This window comes from Cololabis saira, chromosome 24 (genome assembly GCF_033807715.1).
Source record: "Cololabis saira isolate AMF1-May2022 chromosome 24, fColSai1.1, whole genome shotgun sequence".
NCBI classification, from domain to species: Eukaryota; Metazoa; Chordata; class Actinopteri; order Beloniformes; family Belonidae; genus Cololabis; species Cololabis saira.
Window position 1 is genome coordinate 8279378 of NC_084610.1, and position 22638 is coordinate 8302015.

General features: G+C 43.2%; 1 protein-coding gene across 5 annotated transcripts in view; it reads right to left on the minus strand.

The window, feature by feature from the left end:
* LOC133424824 (histone deacetylase 4-like) overlaps positions 1-22638 on the minus strand; it is an 80027-nt gene that overhangs the window by 29291 nt on the left and 28098 nt on the right. For 3 of the 5 annotated variants that reach the window (XM_061715354.1, XM_061715350.1, XM_061715352.1), the window contains 5 exons: positions 21468-21536; positions 11014-11333; positions 6186-6336; positions 4648-4771; positions 2616-2734 (listed from right to left, as the gene is read on the minus strand). In XM_061715354.1, coding sequence (XP_061571338.1) covers positions 2616-2734; positions 4648-4771; positions 6186-6336; positions 11014-11333; positions 21468-21536 — 783 coding nt within the window. Of the gene's footprint in view, positions 1-2615; positions 2735-4647; positions 4772-6185; positions 6337-11013; positions 11334-16815; positions 16869-21467; positions 21926-22638 lie in introns of those variants that run through there. The other 2 variants (XM_061715349.1, XM_061715353.1) reach the window with 2 other exon arrangements.

Genomic DNA, 22638 nt, shown 5'->3' on the forward strand with positions numbered 1-22638 from the left:
CGGATACACCTGCTGCTCGTATTTCTAACACAGCAGCCGCTCTATTCGATCCCATACGTTGTTGCCATGGTAACCAAATCGATTATGACACAGACCAATTAAAAACCTTCAATTATTTGTTTAAATGTTTTGTAGTTTGCCACACCGTGCCGCCGAAGTGCAAAAAAGGGGGGAGATGCACAAAAGAGCGCTGTTGCTTCCTCCGCCGATTGCTGGGAGTCCTGGGTTCCAGTCTTCTACTTTACGGCCTGGCGGTGATATAAAAGAGCCTCTAAACTCTCCCGAGCTGGCATTACCATAAGTAAACCCCGCAAAGCACGTCATCGCTGTGGGCAAATATCAGGGTGGCACAGGTTCTCTTCTCTCAGCAGCAGAGCACAAACCTCAGCCTTATAGAAATCAAGCCACGGGCTAACACTCCCGGGACAATCTTTTCACTCTCTGCCATCTTCCCGCTCTTTCCCCTTTCTCTCCCAAAAGATGTTTTTTTTTGTCTTTCTTTCTTTCTTTCTTTCTTCCAGCAGGCGGGCATCATTGTGCCACATGCTGGATTTAGTTTAAATCCTGCTTGCCAGCTCTCTAATCTTCACTGTCTATGCTTTTGGAAAGAAACCAACTTCTCATCTTTTTTAAACTCCCGAAAATGTTCGACGAAGCCACCGAAGGTTTCTCCGGTCTCATCTTTTTTTTATCCGGCTCTGGAACGTGGCTGTGTGGGCCAGCGTTAACTGTGGTCTATCTGTTGTCGTAGCCAGCGGCCCAGAAGGCTCAGAGTCAACAGGGCCTGGCTGCAGCCGCCTGCCACCGCGTTAAGTGAATAATTGCACTGTAAGATGACCGCTGCTCCACAGCTACACCACCGCACACACCAGCCACACTTTACACACACACACAACGCTACACACATTCACACACCTCACAAAAACACTCTGAAAACAGCTGGTTTTACTCTGAAGCCTAAAGACTTTAGGGTGTGGGGCCACAAGGATTTTTTTTTTTTTTTTTTCCAGTGGGACATTCTGCAACGTTTTATCTGACAAATTTTGGCCTAAAATTAAACAAAAACATGCTGCACGGTGCAATAGTGAAGTTACTGCAGGAAGAGGCAGTTTCTTGAGGGGCTAAGGTTTATTTATAGGCAGCATTTCTACAAAGTAGGGTTGTTCCTAAATCAAGTATTTACAGTTTATATGTCCATGTTAATGTTGTATTTCTTCAAAAACACAGCCACAACGGAGAGCTGCAAAACTCGTATTCTTTCCCTTTTCAAGATAACTTAAATGAACAAGAGAGAAAGGTAAAATGAGCATCTTAACTTCCTTGAGGAGTGCTTTTCAAGGAGAAGAAAGTTTCAAATTTAGTATTTTTTTAATGAAATAGGAAGTTTCCAGGTATTTAATCACTGGAAAGAGAGACGTTTGACAAGTAAAACAAATAAGAGAAAATTAAAAGTGAACCTGAAGTCTGTCAGGTAATTGCTTTGACAGTATAGATAAGAAACAATAATTATGTTGGAGGACAAGAAATGTAAGCGCAATAACACTGCTCGATTATTACATTAGTTAATTCTCACGAGTTGGAAGAAATGGCAGAAATGTTTCATTCAAGATAAATGAAAAGTAAAACTTTTCTCTTGTTTGATTAAAACTTTGAAGAAATGTGATAGATTTGTCTTTACCAGCCAGAAATTGCATAGTAAATAATTAATATAATTTCCTTTGTGCAGTTGATACCCAAGTACAGCAGAGAGAAGTTTGTACATTCAACATCTGTTTTAGGACCAGTCGGTAATAAATATTAGTGAATACAACAGGTTATCAGTCGGCCAACAGGGGAAAGGTGTGACAGTTTACTACAGGAACATTATCATAACACGAGAGTTAAAGTTACCATGTAGTGGCAGTCCCTGGGGTATAATGTAGAACGAAAAAAAGGGGACCAACAATAGTGCCCTGGGGAACTCCAAAAGGCAACTTTGGCACTACAAGTGAACCTTCACACACGCATTCCTCTTAAATAATATAATAATGTAGAACATTATTATAATATAATAATTATAATTATAATATAATAATGTAGAACGAAAAAAAGGGGACCAACAATAGTGCCCTGGGGAACTCCAAAAGGTAACTTTGACACTACAAGTGAACCTTCACACACGCATTTCTCTTAAATAATATACAAAAAAAAAAAGAAAAAGCGCTGTTCCTTTTAAGTGATGGCTAAAAACCTCCACTTTCTAATCATTTCCAAATCATTTCGGAACATTTGTTTTAAAAAATAATCTCTATGAGGAGTCTGAACATTTTCAAAAGAAGACATTAAAGTGCTAAGACGTTAACAATCACTCCACTAAGCTCTCACTTTGTTGTACTCCACAACCACCTACGCCTTCACTCTAACACTCTCACGGGGGGATGCTGGGAGACTGGGAATAATGGTGCAGACCTCTGATGTAGTCTGAATTACACCAGACGAGAGTCTGCAGAGCAGCAGCATGACATAACAGTTTCAAAATGCCTGGGAGTGTAATCCCCTCTAAATGTGTGCGCAGCAACACAGCTCTGCGCTGCCAATGTTAAGCGTGGGACCATGTGTGTGTGAAAGAGATGTACCAGTCTTTCGCAGCGGGAAGTCGTCCCGGGGGTTGTAGACGCCCAGCACAGGGTGATTGTAGGTGGACACGCCGGTCTGCGGAGGCGAGCTCTGGTCCAGAGAGCTGTGTTGGGTTTTGCTGCAAAGGAACAGAACAAACTATGTGAAAGGGCTCAAAATATCACCGATACTGAGAGTTAAGAGTAATCCTAACGAAGTAACTTTGTGGCTGCCATAAAACTGAATGATCAAGCCATCATGAAAATCCTTTTGGCACGGATGCAGACATGTGCTGCCATCTGCTCGCTGCCTACAGAACAAGGTGGCGCTTGCAGGAAAAGTTAAGCCGAGTTGGCTTGGGACCAAACGCATGTTTCGGACGAGCAGATGTACACACTTGGCATTTCCAAAACTGAGTGGGATGGCGAGTCCAGAGAGTTGAGAAATTTATATCTCGTTGTGGGGAAGAAGAGAAGAAAACAGATATAGACAGACTCACTTTGTGATACTTTGAGCTGTTGAAAGTTGACACTCGTGGGTTTTTCACTGGGTCACACATCCCCATTATGTAATAATATTTGACTACAAACTGTACATGCATTTTATGGATTTAGTTCTTTTACTGTGCTATAATCTACCACTTAGCCCCGTGCAGATTATCATTTGGAAGTTATATCTAGAAGTGAACTTTAAAGCTAAAATACCCTAAGGTTGGGTCAGGTAGGGTTACAAACTCAACCCTTAAAAAGTAATGAAAAAGCAGATTAAAAGCTAGTTAAAATCCAATCAGTTTGCTTTTAGAATATTTAAAGGGGTAGCTCTAGAAGTTTAAGACGGACAAACCTCGGAAAAAGCTGCACATATCCTTCCACTTCCTTTTGGTTGTGTGCTTTATGCCTATCAAATCACAATTACATCCTCTGAGCACATAAGACCCCAGCAGCTGGACCATGTCAAAATATTTTCTGTGTAACACATTTGGACTACATGAAATAGAAAAAAAAGCAAATCAATAACACACAGTTAGGCTATGCTGTGCGATCTGCTTTTCATATCACAAACCCGCAGGCAGTGACGACATGTGACAGGAGATCAATATAGCAAACACATAGGAAATAGCAAGTGGGCACACCTGCACACGGATACAGGGATGCTACAATGAAGATGAGTCTTTGGAGCAGGAGCACTTATCATCAGCTCGCAATATCCCGCCCTCAGATGTTTGTGCATGCATTTTTTATATGTGTGGCCGTCTTTTCACAGGTGATGAAGACAGGAAGTGCCAGGACAGATGAAGACTCAGCCTAATTCATATTGCTTTGTTTCCTGACAACAGTGAATTAACTGGTGGGTTTCCATTCGTGGGCGTTAGGAATGGGCGATATTTTACCGTTCACGATATACCGTCAAAAAAATTCCCCACGGTAAGAATTTGTCATCTCGGTAAAAACGATAAATTCCTGTTGATGAAGTTTTTGTGTAAAACTGATTTATGGTTCTGCGTTAAATCCACGCACAACGTACGGGAAGGAAGGAAGGAAGGAAGGAAGGAAGGAAGGAAGGAAGGAAGGAAGGAAGGAAGGAAGGAAGGAAGGAAGGAAGAAATGAGCCTGAAAGAAAGAAAGAAAGAAAGAAAGAAAGAAAGAAAGAAAGAAAGAAAGAAAGAAAGAAAGAAAGAAAGAAAGAAAGAAAGAAAGAAAGAAAGAAAGAAAGAAAGAAAGAAAGAATGAAGGTTCAATTCAATTTAATTGGTGTAGTTTAGTAGCATTTAGTATCTTTTAGAGCAGTGTTTTGGGGGCTCCAAAGACTGAATGTGGTGATAGATTTATAGTTACAAAGGTGGAGTTGAATTGGTATTTTTTTTGTCGTCTTTTTTATCGTTATCGGGATAAATGCCAGAAATGATTGTGATACATTTTTTAGTCCATACCGCCCATCCCTAGTGGGCGTTTGTTAAGTCAGTAGATCCTACCAGGTCCAACAATGGAAAGGACCAAAGCCATTTTACACTTCCAGCCTCTCAGTGTTTCTCTGAAGGAAACTGAAGCTTACCGATACCAGTAGGGAGCGTCGTTGGGGAGGCCTCCCTGGTTGAGGCTCCGCTGAGCCAGGGCCTTCTTCTTGTTCAGGACAAACTCCTGAAGACGCATCTTCACCTCAGTGCTCGCCACAGCACCTGACGGAAAAATACGCATGCATGAGGTACAAAAAACTAAAAATCCTCAAAACCGTCCTAAGAAATATAAATCTCCAATTGACTAAATTTCAGGTCGTTTAATCACAATTAAAGCCCTGAAAATGGCCTTAGTAAACGATAATAGGAAAAGCGGTCGCAGGCATCTGGCATATGTTATCTCATAATCCACGACAATGAATCAAATGTCCACAATTATACTGAACAAGTTTAATTTGAACTCACTCACTACGCTCTTTTATCATCTCATTTCCTCTAAGGAAGCTTTAATTTACAACAACCCCTCCTCTGGTTTCTCATTATTTTCCCCATTCCAGCTCAAAATGACAAACTCAGAAATTTATTGTGAACTCAGTAATTTCTTATTTTGAAACATCATATCTGCTCCAATCTTTCAATTTTAGAGGAGTAACTGTATCAAGTTATGGGCTTTTTTTAAAAGGATTGGCCAATTAATTGATTGGTTCATTTGAAAAAAGTCTTCAGAGACATTTCCTCTGTTTCAGCATCATTATGAATGTTTTTCTTTCTTCTTATAAGAAGAAAATATACTGAGAACAAAATCAGCAGTTGAATCAGTTAAATAATCATAAGTGGCAGTGAATTTAAGGGCTGATAAACCTGAAATTGATTGATTATCACAAAATGAATGCAGCCAAAAAAACACACAAAAATGACACAGAAGGTTGAGAAATTTGAAAGCACCGAGACCACAAACCACGGTCCTGCGGGTACATGTGAGAGCAAACACCTCTCCCTCCCCGTGCACACGCGTAAACACTCGCGCGGGCGCGGCCTCGATCCGCCAGCGTTTTCCATATAGTGTGTAAACTGCTCTCAAGGACTCCTGTCCACTTGCTTTCAATGAACTGTTGAGAGACGTCCAGCAGGCAGCGGTAATAACTCGGGCCGGGCCCCCGCCAAGGCCACCGCGCTAATACAGCTCGTTTACCACGGCAAATACGCCGGTTCTCCAAGCAAAATGGAAACACACAGACGTGCAAACACACGCGCACACACACTTGCATGCAAAAAAAAAAAGCACACAAACACAACGGTTCTTTCACCCTTGGAGATATTTGAATTAAGGGTTGGGATGGAGCTGGCTGAAAGTCGGGGATAACAGGGATTGGTATCAGCATGGGGAGGTGGCTGTGTCCTGCTCTACCTGTTTTACTGATTTATTTACTTGTTGAGGCACAAAATCTGTGACAGGAGGCGTAAAAACCGGCTATTCTAACTCCTCCAACAACAATGTATTTTATTTCCTCTATGTGTGTTTATGTTGGTTTGCAAGAATGTAAAAAACTGTTGAGCCCATGATGTGGCTGAAATGCTTTTTTTTAATTAATGATGCTTTCTGCTGGCTTTTGACCCATCTTTTCTCGGTACTTACTCTCTTGCCCCCTCTCCTTGTTCTTCAGCAGCTGGAGCTTCTGTTCCCGCTGCTGCTTCTCCAGCTCCTGCTCCAGACGGTGGTTCTCCATCTTCCTCTGGTGCTCCAGCAGCTCCTGCTGGTGCTTCAAGGCCAGGAGCTCCTGCTGCTGCTGCAGGACCAAACATCACAATCACGTCATTTACAAACTCCAGACTGGAGATGACGAGCGTTTTTTAATCACATGAAACCTCGTAGATGCCTCAAAGGAAGTTTCCTCCGAATAAAATGACTTTCTTGCATAATCATCCCACTTCTGGTGTCCTTAAGTTTCCCTCTGAAGTAAATAGGTCTGACAGCTGCTTAAAGCAATAAAATAAAACCTTTGCATTTCCTTAAAAACTCTTAGCCAAATGTTTCAGCCTTTAAATAAATATAAACAATAACCGGAGATTGCTTTAGCAAAACACATAATCCAACCTGCCTACCTACATTACTCTAGAGAAAAAGACAGAGGAGCATCTGTTAAGTGCTATAAAATGAGAATTCTGTCCTCGTGCAGCCTTCGTACCAAAAAACAACCCCCCCTTGGGCCTGACAGCTTGTCGTGCACCGAAAGGTCAAAAATAAAATCACTGCAAAAGCCAAAATGTGCTCACAAGCACCCCCTTAACATCCTCGAGAGTCCTCAGATCAGGTGGAGACCCTCGCTGTGAGTCCCAGCGGATAAGAGCGCCAATTAAATGATAGAAATACTCACTGAAAAGAGCTTTGACAGGTGTGTTAAATACAAGAAATACAAGAAATACAAGAAGCTGGCTACGCTTGCAGTCATACAGCGACTTCTCCCCGATGCTCTGAGGAACTTACCGTTGCAAGCTCAGTGGCAGTATTTGATCAGGCAATATTTGATTAGTTCTAAACAGACAAATCACATGTTTGAAACAATAATGTGAACAAATTAGTAGGCCTGTGTTGAAAAAATTTCCCAATTCTAAATCAATTCTCATATTAATTCCTAAAAATCGATTCATATGTCTAAAGATCGATTTTTTATTTTTTTTTTGGGGGGGGGGGGGGGGGGGGTTCTTTTTTCTTTTATTTATTTATTTATTTATTTTATTTTTATTATTTTTTTCATCATTACATTACAACTTTTGGTTATTTTTTTGTTCATCCCCAAAAAAGGAATGTTTTGTTGGACACGAGAATAACTGCTGCCATGTTTTTGCCTTTAAATATGTTTAAAGGTATGAAAACATTAAAGTGTTAGGTTATAATTGCATAAATTGTCTATATTTCATTACTTTATATACTGTCTTGGGGTTACATTTGCAAAAAATGCTAAAAACCAAATGCTTAAAAAATTAAAAACCAAAATAGACCGAAAATGGAACAAATAAAAACGGAATGTGGGAAAAAATAAAACCGATTTCCTCCGTCTCTGTTTCCTCCCTGGATCTGTTTGGTAATTCTGCCCCACATGATGTTTCTGAAAGCAGTTCTATCAGCATTCTGGGAGCTGATTGGTCCTTACAGCATCATTAGCTGCCAATACTTGCTGTTGAATCTCAATATAATACTAGTAGTAATATTTTGCATAACTACAGTCATATAATTCATGCAACAGCTCAAAAAACAGTTTTAATAACACTAACCCAAATCAATATCGAAATCGAATCGAATCAAATCTTGATAATCGATTCTGAATCTTAAGAATTGGAATCAAATCGATTCTTGACATTTGAATCGATCCCCAGCCCTACAAATTAGGTGAGAGGTGAGTGAGGGTTAGGGAGGGACTGGAAAGAAGAGCTCGCCAGCTCTCTGGCCTGCTTCCAGCCCAACGCCTCAATCCGTCTTTTTTGCCTTAAAACCGAGGTTGGGGATCGGGGCTTGAGTGGGTGGGAAAGCTCAAAGTAACCTCCACACCCACATACACACACTCATAACCCCTGTGGCTCTGCAGACCAGAGATGCACACAGCGATGTTTCTTTTCCCCTGTGAGCTGCACCCTGAAGACATTTCGCTGCAGCCTGCATGCAGGAAACCTGCAGACATGTGAACGGGGGGAAATGTGCTCGCCTGAAGTTGTGTGGACTCCTGTTCGCCGCTTGGCCCGACGTGGAACTGGGCCTGCGTTTGACTGTGTTTGCTGAAATTTAAGAGGATGTGTATGTTTTAATGTGTGTGTAAGCGTGCGCGCGTGTGTGTACACAAGAGTCTGTGAATGGGGCTGATTGAGGCCGGGCATCCCCACTGGAGCTGTGCGTCACTTTCTTCCATCTGAGTGGTCTTGCAGCCCCACCGCAGGCCCGATGAACCCTCGGCTTGAATGAACCGACCCGCCAGGACATCTGAACACAAGCGAAGCGTCTTAGCTGTGCAGCAAAACGCTGCAAACCAGGAAATGTTCCTCCAGGACAGACGCTACGCACACAGACTTTCTAAGAAGCGTTTGTGGAGGATTTTACAGACAAAAGAAAAAAGAGATCTAAAGAAAGAGTGATGAAGATCCATAGGTACAACTTGGAAAATGTTTTTTAAATGAACTCGTGTGAACAGACATATGAAACCCAAGCAGATGTTTCCATGGATACAGTGAGTTGGATTGCGGGCAGCAACGTCAGTCCAGGTTTATATTTGTGTAAATTCTGGAAAGCGAAGCTCGCCGGATCAATCACGACTAATTCTTCTATGATTGGTACTAATACATATCCACTAAGAATACTGAAAACTACTGTTATTTTCCCATTTTTAAATGTTTGATTGTCAATTGAACCAAAAAAAGAGGATTTATTTTGACCGAAAAGATGCAGTAAAGAAAAGATGGAACAAAGAGACGAGAAAAGAAAGAAAGAAACGAAGAGAGACGGTAACCACTTCCTAATACGAGATTCTGGCTTGAAGTTTTATTTAAATTGACTAAATCTCAGCATCTTGTGGGTGTACTTAAATAAATTTGGCATTAAACTATGAGGAATCACACCGCTTGTATGTTAGCCGGCCAGAACAAACGAAGATGGGAGACCTTTTTTTTAGATAAAAAACATATTTTTTTCGACTGACTTTCCAAATCCACACAATAATTGAGTTTATTTAGGAAGCAAACTATAAAACTTGCTTTGTTAGTGTTAGTTGTCAGTAAGTTGAGAGCGGTTGCTCAGCTGTGGGTGTTTATGTTAAGGTCACTTCAGTTCAATGTTTCCTGGAGCAGCAGCAGTCGGGCTTTTGCACGCTCCTGTCAGCCCCAGAAATGATGGTTTCCACTGGTGACAGAGACGTGGGATTACAATCAAAATTCCTTCCCGCTAGGTGCAGAAGTAAACCACAGCCCTGCAAACGTCATCACAGAGGAGCTGCAATTTGATTGGCTGAAGCTTCCATTCATGGCTGAAAAAAACTGATGCAACAGACCAAGAAGTTCAGTCCGACGCCTCTTGACGCCCCACAGCAACATCTCTGATACTTGGTGCGGGAATTGTGTTTTGTTTAGATGGGAATGGTCTTTATTGGATGTGTTTTTTCTGTTTTTATACCGTGCGTACGTTGCATCATCCTTTGAGTGATTAAGAATGGCTTTTACTGTATCGGTTCCTGCTACCGGAGGACCTCATTAGGAAGAGGTTAATAAAGACAAATGAGACATTAAGAAGAAAGGAAACAAGTGTTTTTCAAGAGGGAGAAGAAGAAAAATCTCAAGCACACAGCAAAGAAAGAAAGATGGGATGATGTAATCAAGGAAAATAGAAAGAAATAACTGCAAAGTACACAAGACCAAAGGTAGAAGAGGACAGAGAGGATGAAAGGATAAAGAAGTGAGTGAGAGAAGATGATGTGAGGTAGTAAAAGGAGGGTAGAAATATGAAAAGTATGAATCAACTTGCGCATGAGAAATAAATCACATTCAACGTTACAATAAATCCGTCACACTGTGATCTAATGTGCAGCCCACTCGATCCGAGTCCAGCAGGAATAAGTGGTTCAGCTGTAACTCCGTGCATTGCAAATTCATACAGCAGTAATATTGTAGCAGGGAACACATAGCGGTGTATTTTTATGTGACGCTGCAGCCCCGCAGGAGCCCTCCAGTGCTCTCGGGGGTCCTGCAGGATTAAAGCGCCCGCGTGGGTGTGATGATCTAGATTCACTTTGTATTTCCAGGTCACTTGGATGTGATATCTCAGCTCGTGATAATGTTTTGTGCGTTTACAAAGACAAAAAAATGCCCCCGGAGTGAACCTGTTCTTTAAGTTTTTCCATTCCAGTCACGCGCCATATATTATTGGATGCTGATATTTACAGCAAGCGTTCAGTTATGTAACCGTGACTGCAACCAGAGTCCGTCTTTCACACGTTTTCTGACTCCAAACGTTTCCTTACATCGCTCTCATCCATCCGTTGTGTGAAAGTAAATGAGGCCAAAGTGCCGTCGTGTTTTTCTGCTCCCTCTCCTCTCCGAGTGGATTCATTTAAAGCTGATGCGGCGGCTCTTTGCTGCTGAGTTTAGTCTCTTGTTGAAGAATCCCAAGGCGGACTAAATTAAGAGCTGTCTTTGCTTCACTTGGAAGCGATTTAAATAGGTTTTGGGGTACAAGCCTGCTAGTGTCATTTCTGATTGTGCTTCTTGTTCCGCTGTGCGAGTTTGAGTGTATTTGTCTCCGTTTGTGCTGGGACGGCAGAATTATTAAGTTGTGGATATGCCTCTATGACAGTTTTATGAATTGTGGTTTGGCACTTTTTGCACAACAGCAATGGAAACATACCTCGCTTTGTCTCTCCGCTTTGGCAGAGGACAAACTTTAGCCATAAAAGTTTATAAACAAGATGTGATAGTAAATGATATACCTTAATGTGCTCCTGGAGCTGGGCCTCATGCTGGCGGGACAGCTGCTCGTGCTGCCGCTGGAACTCCGCGATGAGGATCTGCCGTTGGATCTGCTGCTTCTGCTTCAGGGAGAGCAGCTCCTGCTGCAGCTGCTGCTCGCGCACGGAGGCCGCCACCGCGCCCCCGCCGGCCTGGCCCGACACCCCGAGGGAGCCGGGAGACTGCTGGGCGGGAGGGGAGAGGGAGGACCCCTGCTGCTGCTGCTGGTGATGGTCCACGCGCAGGTCCATTGGGATGGCAGCCGGAGGGAGACGCAGGGGCAGCGCCGAGTTGATGTCCACTGGAAAAGTGGAGGAAAAGTGGTTCAAGACATTTAACTGGATCAAAATAATATAACAGTGAAGCTTATTGAGGCAGTCTGAGATGAATAAGTGACATGAGATATCTTTACCAGGTAGGTACTAGGAATGGGCGATATTTTACCGTTCACGATAAACCGTCAAAAAAATTCCCCACGGTAAGAATTTGTCATCTCGGGGTAATAATGATAAATTCCTGTTGATGAGGTTTTTGTGTAAAGCTGATTTATGGTTCTGTGTTAAATCCACGCACAACGTACGTGAAGGAAGGAAGGAAGGAAGGAAGGAAGGAAGGAAGGAAGGAAGGAAGGAAGGAAGGAAGGAAGGAAGGAAGGAAGGAAGGAAGGAAGGAAGGAAGGAAATGAGCCAGAAAGAAAGAAAGAAAGAAAGAAAGAAAGAAAGAAAGAAAGAAAGAAAGAAAGAAAGAAAGAAAGAAAGAAAGAAAGAAAGAAAGAAAGAAAGAAAGGAGCCTGAAAGAAAAAAGAAAGAAAGAAAGAAAGAAAGAAAGAAAGAAAGAAAGAAAGAAAGAAAGAAAGAAAGAAAGAAAGAAAGAAAGAAAGAAAGAAAGAAAGAAAGAAAGAAAGAAAGAAAGAAAGAAAGAAAGAAAGAAAGATAAATTCCCGTTGATGACGTTTTTGTGTAACAAACATTATTAATACATAATACATATACAAATTAATACATACATATTAATTTAATTTAATTGCTGTAGTTTAGTAGTATTTAGTATCTTTTAGCGCAGTGATTTGGGGGCTCCAAAGACTGAATGTGGTGATAGATTTATAGTTAAAAAGGTGGAGTTGAATTGGTATTTTTTTTATCGTTATCGGGATAAATGCCAGAAATTATCGTGATAAATGTTTTAGTCCGTACCGCCCATCCCTAGTAGGTACATCTCCAAACAGCAGTCCATGACACTCTTAATCTCAGGGTTGTGGGTTCAAGCCCCCCCTTGGGTCACTTACTCATTTTTTTTTCCAAAATTAGTGGATCAATAGATGCTGATCAGACGGGCGTTGGCTCAAACCTCGCCGCCATCACTCAGCTCTTGGCTGCTACTGTGTTTGGTAGTACATACCGTACTGCACACTGCCATCATCAGTAGTAAGAAGTCTGTAACCGCATAAGTGATGTAAACTCTAGATGCTGTGGCATTTGCTGCCATTATGGTTTTGGAAAGAGGAAGTAAAGAATAACTATTTTGAAAAACTTCATACTACATACAGCACATGCAACATACTATGCAGTATGTCCTGCAGAATATGTAATTGGGAAAGAAAGTATGCAACTGGAAATGAGTCATGTGACCTCTCCGACTGGCTTGGCTGCACAGAAGTAGTTCAACATCCAGGTATTTCTCCCATACTGCAAAATGCACAAAATTGCATCCTGCGTACTAGTCACTTAGTGTTGTATCCCTGTCCTGCAAACTGCATTGCATGCATATGTAAGTACTGCATCCATTATGCCACTGTAAACTGTTAACTGTCGTGACAGGACTTTGTAGTGGCCTGCTGCATGATGGGACTCTGTATGCCAAGTGTTTCAGTGGATAAAGTTGGTTCTCCTTTGGCGGTATGATCCCTTCCCCTGTCAAAGCCAGAGGTGTCAAGTAACGAAGTACAAATACTTTGTTACCTTACTTAAGTAGAAATTTTGGTTATCTATACTTCACTGGAGTAATTCTTTTTCAGACGACTTTTTACTTTTACTCCTTACATTTTCACGCAATTATCTGTACTTTTTACTCCTTACATTTTAAAAACAGCCTTGTTACTCTATTTCATTTCGGCCTTTAAAAAAAAGATTATCCAGTTAAATTGCTCCATCTGGATAGAGTGAATTTGGTTGTGGTTGTTTCAGATGTTCTTGTCCAGTTTTGTTCTTATATCCGTTCCCTCAGATTCCTGCAACTAAACTTGGATGTACATTCCAATAAACATTAGGATAAATGATAACATGCCTCTGAAGTTTGACTTTTTGCACCATTACCATACTTATAGGCAACTAGTCATCATATCTGCTGCTGTCTGAAACACATGTTAATGCTCAATAGTACACATATATGGTTCTTTAATATATTTGCATTATACTAAGATGTATTCATTTTCAATGGCTTTTGACCTTAATGGCTTCCCCCCCCCCCTTATATTACTTTTACTTTTATACTTTAAGTAGTTTTGAAACCAGTACGTTTATACTTTTACTTGAGTAAAAAACTTGAGTTGATACTTCAACTTCTACAGGAGTATTTTTAAACTCTAGTATCTATACTTCTACCTGAGTAATGAATGTGAACACTTTTGACACCTGTGGTCAAAGCGTCCTTGGACAGGACACTAAACCCCCCTCTATACTGCAAAAGCCAGTCCCATGGCAACATAAACCCTATGTGAAACACAAACAAAGGAAAAAGAAGAAGGAGATACTGCAAGTGCATCCTGCTTACTGCAGATTACATGTATATGAGCATGTGTTGATAGTAGAGTCTGGTATAATAGTACAGTGTGCTCTGAGACCGCTGCAGCAGCCCATTTGTGATCAGTTGCATGTCACTCAGTGCAGATCATGCAACAGTTTGGGCAATACAGACAAAAAAAAAAAAATAAATCATATCCCTGCTATTTTTAGGCTGATATATGATATAAATAGTTTTTTTTTCATATGAATTGGATTAAATAGTAAATTCTGACTTGGTCCCACATGCAACATAATAAACTAGAACGTAACTGACAAGATGATCTCAAAATTAGATTATAAATTGTCTATATGGAAATCACAGACATATGTCTGCCTCCAACAGATTTGTGCATTGTTACTTTGGACTTAATAAAGTTCCATATTCAGACTTTAGAAAACTTAAGAGGTTATGAAGTCAGAATGTCTGCCCACTCCACAATCTTATTCCTTAAAATAGCTTTAATATAATCTCATCTGTGATAAAGAGGTCTGAGTGCAGATGCAGAAAGAGGGGGAAGACGCAGAGTAAAAGATGCACCTTTTTCTATTACAAATGACTCCAAGAAAAAACCATTAAAGCAACATACAGTTGACTGATATCACAATATATATCACACACACACACACACACACACACACACACACATATATATATATATATATATATATATATATATATATATATATATATATATATATATATAGTATATATACTACTACTACAGAAATGACCCGAGCACGTTTCTGTGCAACGCGCCGGTGTTTGTGTCTTTGATTCGTGGTACAACTGCAAGGTTGTCAAGTTTAATGGGATTAAATAAAAGCTCTTCTAAACATGCTTTAATGAGTCTACCTGCTAGAAAGGAAGCCGAAAGTGTAATTTCCATTTTTTTTCCTGCAGCTGTACAGTTTCATTGAAAGAAAATGCACACAGACGAGTTTTAAAAAAAAGAAAATAAACAAAATTCCCCCATAACTCATGAAAGTAATGTCTTTTGGAGCCATGTGCAACAGTACGAGAGGAGTATTGATTGTTTTATCACACCATTTCCCAAAAAAAGGGTTTTTATCTTTAACGTGTGTCATAAGTAATCAGTCTTTGTCCCTCATGTCCCCTTCACTTAAATCATACCAACGTCATGAGCCTGACCTTTGATCTCCCGGGGAACAGGTGATAAGAGAGTCCTCTTAAGGGGATAAATATTCTACAGCAACGGGGGAAAAGAAACAACAAATCTCTGCTCCGGTCCCACAGCCAGTGACTGATGCTGCAGTGAGCCGGCTCATGAAGCCCAGCGACATCTGACAAAGATTGCATTGACCCGGTGAGGCGCGGGGCTCATGCCACAAATCACTGCACAGGAAGCCCTCCAATCAAGCAGCTTCCTCCCATTAAATCTGAATAAATAGGAGTCGATTGGCCGATTATTTGCCTACATGTTTACAGAGAGCCTAGCGAGAGCCAGAGACACTTGTGTCGAACTTCGTGTTAATAAGAGGCAAACACAACATCGCTGGCGCGCTTAATGGGAGGGTGCAGACGAGCTCGAATGCAGCAATCTCGACTAACTGCCGAGGCCCGCGATGACAAAGTGGGTTTGAGAGGTTTTTAACAAGCAGACAAACACCTACTCTCCTGCATCTTTCATTGAAAACTGCTGTGATCCTTTTCATTTCCCCTGTAATACCCTACCTGTGTCAGGCCCTGATTCATGCACGTCATTTATTATCTGACACATTTCTCACTCAGGCGCGCAGCGCTGGGAGAAAGCATCCGGCAAAGAGCCTTTTTAATGGCTCGCAGACGGGAACTCAGACGGAGGCTCCTTTTCTGTTCCCGCTGATCGTCTTCAACGCAAACAAACTGTAATTGTACATCCAAGCGGCTTCACTTACTCTTAAGACCATATGGCGCCTATACACTTAAAAACTACTTCCTCGTTTGTGCAGAGGACGAAACAACCCTCCCCCCCTGTTCAGCCCCCCCTCCCTCCCCTGCGGTTATTGCAACCCGTGTCGTAGGAGGACATCGCAATAACATGCAACGGGTCCTTAAGGATGGCAGTCATGTGGGAGATGACGACAACAGATGAGTCAGTGGTCGCTAAACTGTAAAGTCTGATTTTAACTCATTCAACGGGGGCTAGTCCGTCTTTTCCAGCCTGCAGGACTTGAGGTTTGACATTTTTCCCTGTCATGAGATGCCTTCTTTGACTCTTTTTCCTCCCGTAGTCATCATCCCTGCACCGGAGATGTCGTAGAGTAGGGGCAACAGAGTGTGAAGGGTTTGATTGAATGCAGCAACGTCCTCCGTTTTTTTGGCTGTCCTCTCGTCCCCTCGCTCGCTCGCTTCAGGAGAGACGTTGATTACGATCTGGCAGATGATTAGACGGGAACGGGAGCGGAGACGTTTCACAGCGTCACCGCGTTCTCCTGAAGAACCGTGTCGCATGTAAACGTCCTGTTTATCAAGCTGTGTCATAGTTTTACCTGGAACTGTGTGAGTAATTCTTAGTTTGAGGTTGTGATTCAGTGTTTCTTGGCTGCGGAGAAGTCTGCAAGGAATCGATTTAAAGTTTTAAAGAACAAGCACATGTCAAATCTAAACACAACGCTGTGATCAGTGATCTTTTTTTTTTTTTTAAATCAAATATTAGTTTGAAAGCGACGCAGGTCGTGTAGAAGCAGTTAAGGAGGCAAAGAAAGGCATGTCGGGAGAGATGTGGGGTTGAAAATAGGTGATGAAATCAAAAATATGCACTTGTCGAAAAGGCTGCAGCTCCATTTTTGGCTGAGACAAATCCATCCACACAAAAGCGTTCACACACACACACACACCTCTGTACAAAATGTTCCACTCGCACTCGGGGAAACACAACCGCAAACGCTGGCTGACAGTGACGCACACAAACACACCTCATAAGGCATCTCTGACACACCGGCAGCACTAACTGCTCACCACATGAAAGAGGCAGCTTCAGAAAGAGTCAGAGCCTTCGTTACCCATCAGTGCTCTCTCAGCTTCCTCTCTTCGTCCTCTCCTCCTTGATAATGTTCCCTCCTCCTCCTAGTCCTCGTCTTCCTCCTCCTCCTCCTCCTCCTCCTCCTCCTCTGCCGTTCTTCCTTCAGTCTCTTACGAGGAGTGACAGCGTGCTCCCGTTCCTGCCCATCTGACTTCTCTCCGCGCTCTCCGCCTCACTCCGTCACTTTTGGCCCGGCGCTCATCTCCTCTCTTGTTTTAACCTGATGGGTGTCTCCCTGCGCTCCTCTCTATCTCCTCCCCTCGTCCCTCGTTTGCCCAGTGGTGACATCACAGGGCAGTCTCAGGCATGCAGCCTGTTTATTCTGCAGCCCTCTGCTTTTCCAGGAACCAGCGTCTCTCCCTCTCTCTCCCTCTCTCTCTCACACACACACATGCAGAGCACTCCCTCTCCGCCTCCTCACCCTCTCTGCTCAACCTGCTTTCCTTGCTCGTACAGCCAAGGAAAACCCTCGGCACGCCGGTTTTTGCCTCTGTCTCCTTCTCCCGCTTGCCCCGCAGGCGTCCCGTCCAGCTGCAACGTCTCCTCTGAAGCCCCCGTCCCCGACTCATAACAACCATCTCCGTCTCTCTCTTGTGCGGTTTAATACCACACGCTCAAATTCCTGGCCTGGAATTTGCCTGCATTTCCCAAACAAATAAAAACCACAAAATGGTTTCAGGTGAAGCGGAGTAAGGACTTTCCCCCGCGGGGAGGCTTGCCCAGATGTTTTTCTACTGCAGGATCATAACAAAAGCAACAGAAATATTAATAAGCAATATTTCATTACATGTGACTCTGCAGCGCATCGATCAACTGGGGGAAAGAACACACTTTTAGCTGGAGTTATGACGAGCGTTTGTCATATTTATGACAAAACAGCAGGTGAAATAAAATGCGGCATTACATTACACAAGTTTGTTGCAACTCTTACTTTGTCGCAAGGTCAAAACACACACTTAACTAACAGTTTCACTGCAGGGAATAAGAAAAAAAAGAAAAAAGCTCTCACGGTCAGCGAGAAGCATCTGGGAGCAACTTTGAAAAAAGAAAAAAAAAGATAAACTGTGATTTGGCACATCTTCGTCAACAAGCGCTGACGTCAAACGTGTACTTCAGTTTACTGATGTGTGCTAGATAGAGGATAATGCGGGAGGCACTTGCCACAAAACCAAAACAGAAGGAAACGTGCCGTCTCAGGGGAGAGCGGAGGAGCTTCCCGGAGCCGGAGCTGCTCCAGCCCTACCTGCTCCACCAGGAACCACTTCAGTGGAGTCCCAGTTTATCAAACTGGGGGCGCGCTCCTTCAATACAGAACATCTTTGATCTGCTCCGAGGAAACTGACGACGCGTTTCAGATGCTATTTTCTCCCTCTGACTTTGACAGGGAGTCTCTCGGTTGATTTATAACTCAAAGAATACAAGACTCTCTCATCCACAGCTTGCATTTATTAGAGGTTTGTCTTGTTTTTTTTTTCTTTTTCCTTCGGCTCCATCAATGAACAGATGCTCCTTCCCCGTCAGCAGCGTTCCCTCCATCCTCCTCCTTCATGGCCTATCCTCAGGCTCTGCTCGGCGAAGCCCCCTCCCACCTTTCTCTCCTTCGTCTCCCCACAACAAATCACAATCTGTTTACAACCCCTCGGGCGCTCTCCACAACTCTTCTGGCTCCGATTGCAAATCTATTTATACCAGACAATGCAGAGGGCTGGCGTCTGTGATTGGAGGCTCGGTTCGTCGAGTGTGCGTCCCACGGCCTCCGCCGCCTGAGCCCCACACTCGTTAGGCCTAATAGATGTCACACTGACATACAGGGCTGTTTAGGAGCGGCCTCGGCAAAATGGCAGAGGTTTTCTTCTGGTTTTGGGTGGGTTTCAAAGTGGATTTGACGCTGGGATGAGATAAAATGGCAACAAGTAGCGCATCTGTTGATGGTAGAAAAGAGCCGAGGTTGGTTTACCAGTCGGTCTCTGAGGATGGACTGGGATTAGTTTCTCTAAGCTGCCCTGAATCACATCAAGTTTTGCATCCAAACTCCTTTTCTGTTGGTAAACCCGCGCAGATGACAGACCGTGATCTACTGCAACCACTTAAAGAGGGAGGGTGTGGCGGAGGGAACAGAAAGAGGAAAACGTGCGGAGGTGCAGCGAGCCCTGCTCTGCCTGGAGCGAGCTCCGACTTGTCGCTGTCCTAATGACATCACGCAAAGGTCTGCAGGAACGCGGCTTTACGGGGAAGGAGGTGGTGGAGACATAACAAGACCTGGGAGCCGGCGGTGTGTGAAGGTTGAGGTTGCTGTACGTGCACAGGTCCATCTCTGCTTCTGCGGCAGGGCTTTAATCGAGCGTGTCACACCTCGCTGCCCGGGCTGACGCAGGCAAAAGGGACAGCGAGCACTTAAATCCAAAGCTGCGTGCAGTCCAATGAGTACGCGTTTTATCCTCCACGTATGTCACAAATGCCACATATGGATAGTCACTGCAGCCACCTGAACCTTTTTGACATGTTTTCGTGGTTGATTTAAGCATTTCCTCTCCAGTCGAAGCTCCTGCCAACATTTGCAAGTTAAACAAATCTGAGCAAAAGTTTAAGGTGTCACAAAAAAAAAAAAAATGTTCCTGCTTTTAAAAAAAAACAGCTACTTTGAATGAAACCAAACTCAGGTGTGTAGTTTAGGTCACGTAGCCCGGCGCAGGTGCGTCCACCGCTGGTTTTGCATCCAGAAACAAAGCGCTGCATGTATCGTGCTCACATGCACCAGCTGCTGCATTAAAAATAGGCCTGTGTTGAAAAAATCGATTTTCTGGTTCTAAATCGATTCTCATATTAATTCCTAAAAATTGATTCATATGTCTAAAGATCGATTTTTTTTATTTTATTTTACTTTTTTTTTTTTTTTTTTTTATTTATGTATTTTTTTTTTTCATCATTACATTACAACTTTTGGTTATTTTTTTGTTTATCTCCAAAAAAGGAATGTTTTGTTGGACACGAGACAAACTGGTGCCATGTTTTTGTCTTTAAATATGTTTAAAGTGATGAAAACATTAAAGCGTTAGGTTAGAATTACATAAATTGTCTATATTTCATTACTTTATATACTGTCTTGGGGTTACATTTGCAAAAAATGATAAAAACCAAATGCTCAAAAATTAAAAACCAAAATAGACCGAAAATGGAACAAATAAAAACGGAATGTGGGAAAAAATAAAACCGATTTCATCCGTCTCTGTTTCCTCCCTGGATCTGTTTGGTAATTCTGACCCACACGATGTTTCTGAAAGCAGTTCTATCAGCATTCTGGGAGCTGATTGGTCCTTACAGCATCATTAGCTGCCAATACTTGCTGTTGAATCTCAATATAATACTAGCAGTAATATTTTGCATAACTACAGTCATATAATTCATACAACAGCTCAAAAAACAGTTTTAATAACACTAACCCAAATCAATATCGGAATCGAATCGGATCAAATAAAATCTTGATAATCGATTCTGAATCTTAAGAATCAGAATCGAATCGATTCTTGACATTTGAATGGATCCCCAGCCCTAATTAAAAACCCAATCAACAGCACAATAACTTGACTGCAGCGTCCTCTGGATGCTCGGCAGCTGCTCCCCGCTCACTCCAGGAGCCACATGGTCCGGGCCGCACCGCGGAGGCCCCGGGACTCGAGCCCCCGTATCCACGACGACGACAGATTTCCAGAATATCTGATCGCTCTCGTGGATTTCAATATTTTAACAGCCCGAGCCACGGGCATGTCAGAAAATAACCACGGCAACACGAGAAGTGACACGTGAAGCCTGTGAAGGTTTTGACACAACGGGGCGATGCTGAGGGTGACAGCGAGGAGCTTTGTTTGTTTGTTTGTTTGTTCCCCTGCAGCAACAGGCTGAGCGAGCTTCCTGCTGTTTGACTGTTCAACAGCGTCTAATCTGATCTGACTGAGCAGCATTCTGAGTTCAACTGTCACCGTTTGGTTTTTATCATCTTTAGATAATCCAAATTGTCCTCTGTGATGGGAAAAAAAAAACAATGTGAATAGCAGTTTAAGCTTCCTCATTATAGAATTAGATGATGCATTATGCATAAATTACCTCATACTCATTTCTCCTTCAGATTACCTCATCCCCATCTGTGCCCCTTTCACTCCACACTCCCTCATCTCTGCTCTTTACCACTCCTCACACATGTGATCCACTGCATCCACATCATTCAGACAATGTAATTGTATCTGCACTGTAATACTCTGAATACTCAGAGATTTAGGGACAGAAACTGTCCATGCAAAGTCCTGTTTGGTGTTTGAGTGTTCAACTGCAGAAGATGCATCAACGAGACCCAAAAAAGCTCACACACGATAAGAACTCTGGTTTTTCATTCAAGAAGGCAACTGTATTAATAAAACATTCAGCATCCAGCGCTGTCTCTGCTCATAGAGATATTTGCAGCCTGAAACTATGTTTAAAGTCAGAATTTTAAAAAAAGGGCAATTTTTGTTCTCCCACAATCAAACATCTTTGAATGTGAAGTCATCGGGGATGCTGTTTGTAGTGAAATCACGTACAGTAGATGCTCACACTGGTTTACAGAAGCACATGCACACACAGAAACACAGAGTGTCCAACCTGTTGGGATGTGGTTGAGCGCCGATGTCTTGAGAACCTCGATCGACTGCTCCTTTCCCAGGATTCCCTCTGTGGGAGAAAGAGAACAGTCCGCTTCAAATATGGTCCGCAACATCGAGACGGGGGCTTCCGGGAGACAAAACCCGATTAAAAGCGCGGTCGGAGTGTGAAATGAGGAGAGTGGGGAGAAAAGGGGTGGTGAGGGGCGGGGGGGTGGGGTGCTGGCGCGGGCTTCAGGTCATCAGCGCAGCGGCGAGCACATGCCGCGGCGCCGCTCCCACCACCGGAGCTACTGGCCGATCCATGAGCGGCGGACGAGCCGGCGGTGGATTTGCAGGGATGCTCGGCTGAGGACGAGCTCTGAAATAAGCCTGGGTTCGGAGGGAGACATCAGCTCCAGTGTGTGTGTGTGTGTGAGAGAGGGAGGGAGGCGAGAGATGTTGGGGCTCGACTGATACTGCCTGTGCTCGGCATAGCAAATGTGGCTAACAGCAGCGAGAGGGATGAGGATGGGATGGAGAGGAGGAGGGGGAGGAGGGCGGGAGAGAGGTAAAAATAGCTCACCCTTTTGTGTATAACAGCACATGCGGAGCACGCACACACACTAGCAGACACAAAGACACGGTACGCTCCTCTCCGTGTGTGTGTGTGTGTTTGTGTTTGTGCATGTGTGTGTGTGTGCATGCGCGTCCGTGGGCGTGCGTGTGTGTAGGCTGTAATTATAGTGGCAACATGAAAAGGCTTCTGTAGCTGCTGAGCCCTGGGAAGACATGGCTATAAAAAGCAGAGCGACAGAGAGGGGTGGAGGTGGAGGAGGAGGAGGAGGAGGAGGAAGATGAGGATGCATCTAGAGGGGAAACGGGGAGAAAAGGATGAGAAGAGGAGAGAGGAGAGGAGAAGCAGGGAGGACGAGGTGATGGGAAGGTAGAAGTAAAATAACAAAAATGGTGCAGGAATCTGCCCCTACGAACACACACTTTCTGTATGTATGCATGTATTTTTAGGAATCACAACCACCTGATCCGCATATATATCCTGAGCTCAGGGCTTAAGGACATCTGAGATGCACAAACATGCAATTATTCCTTTGGATGCGAGATAAAAACCCCATGTGAAATCCCTTTGGAGGTATAAAAGCGAGGAAAACAGGCGAGCGTCTCACTGTCCGTGA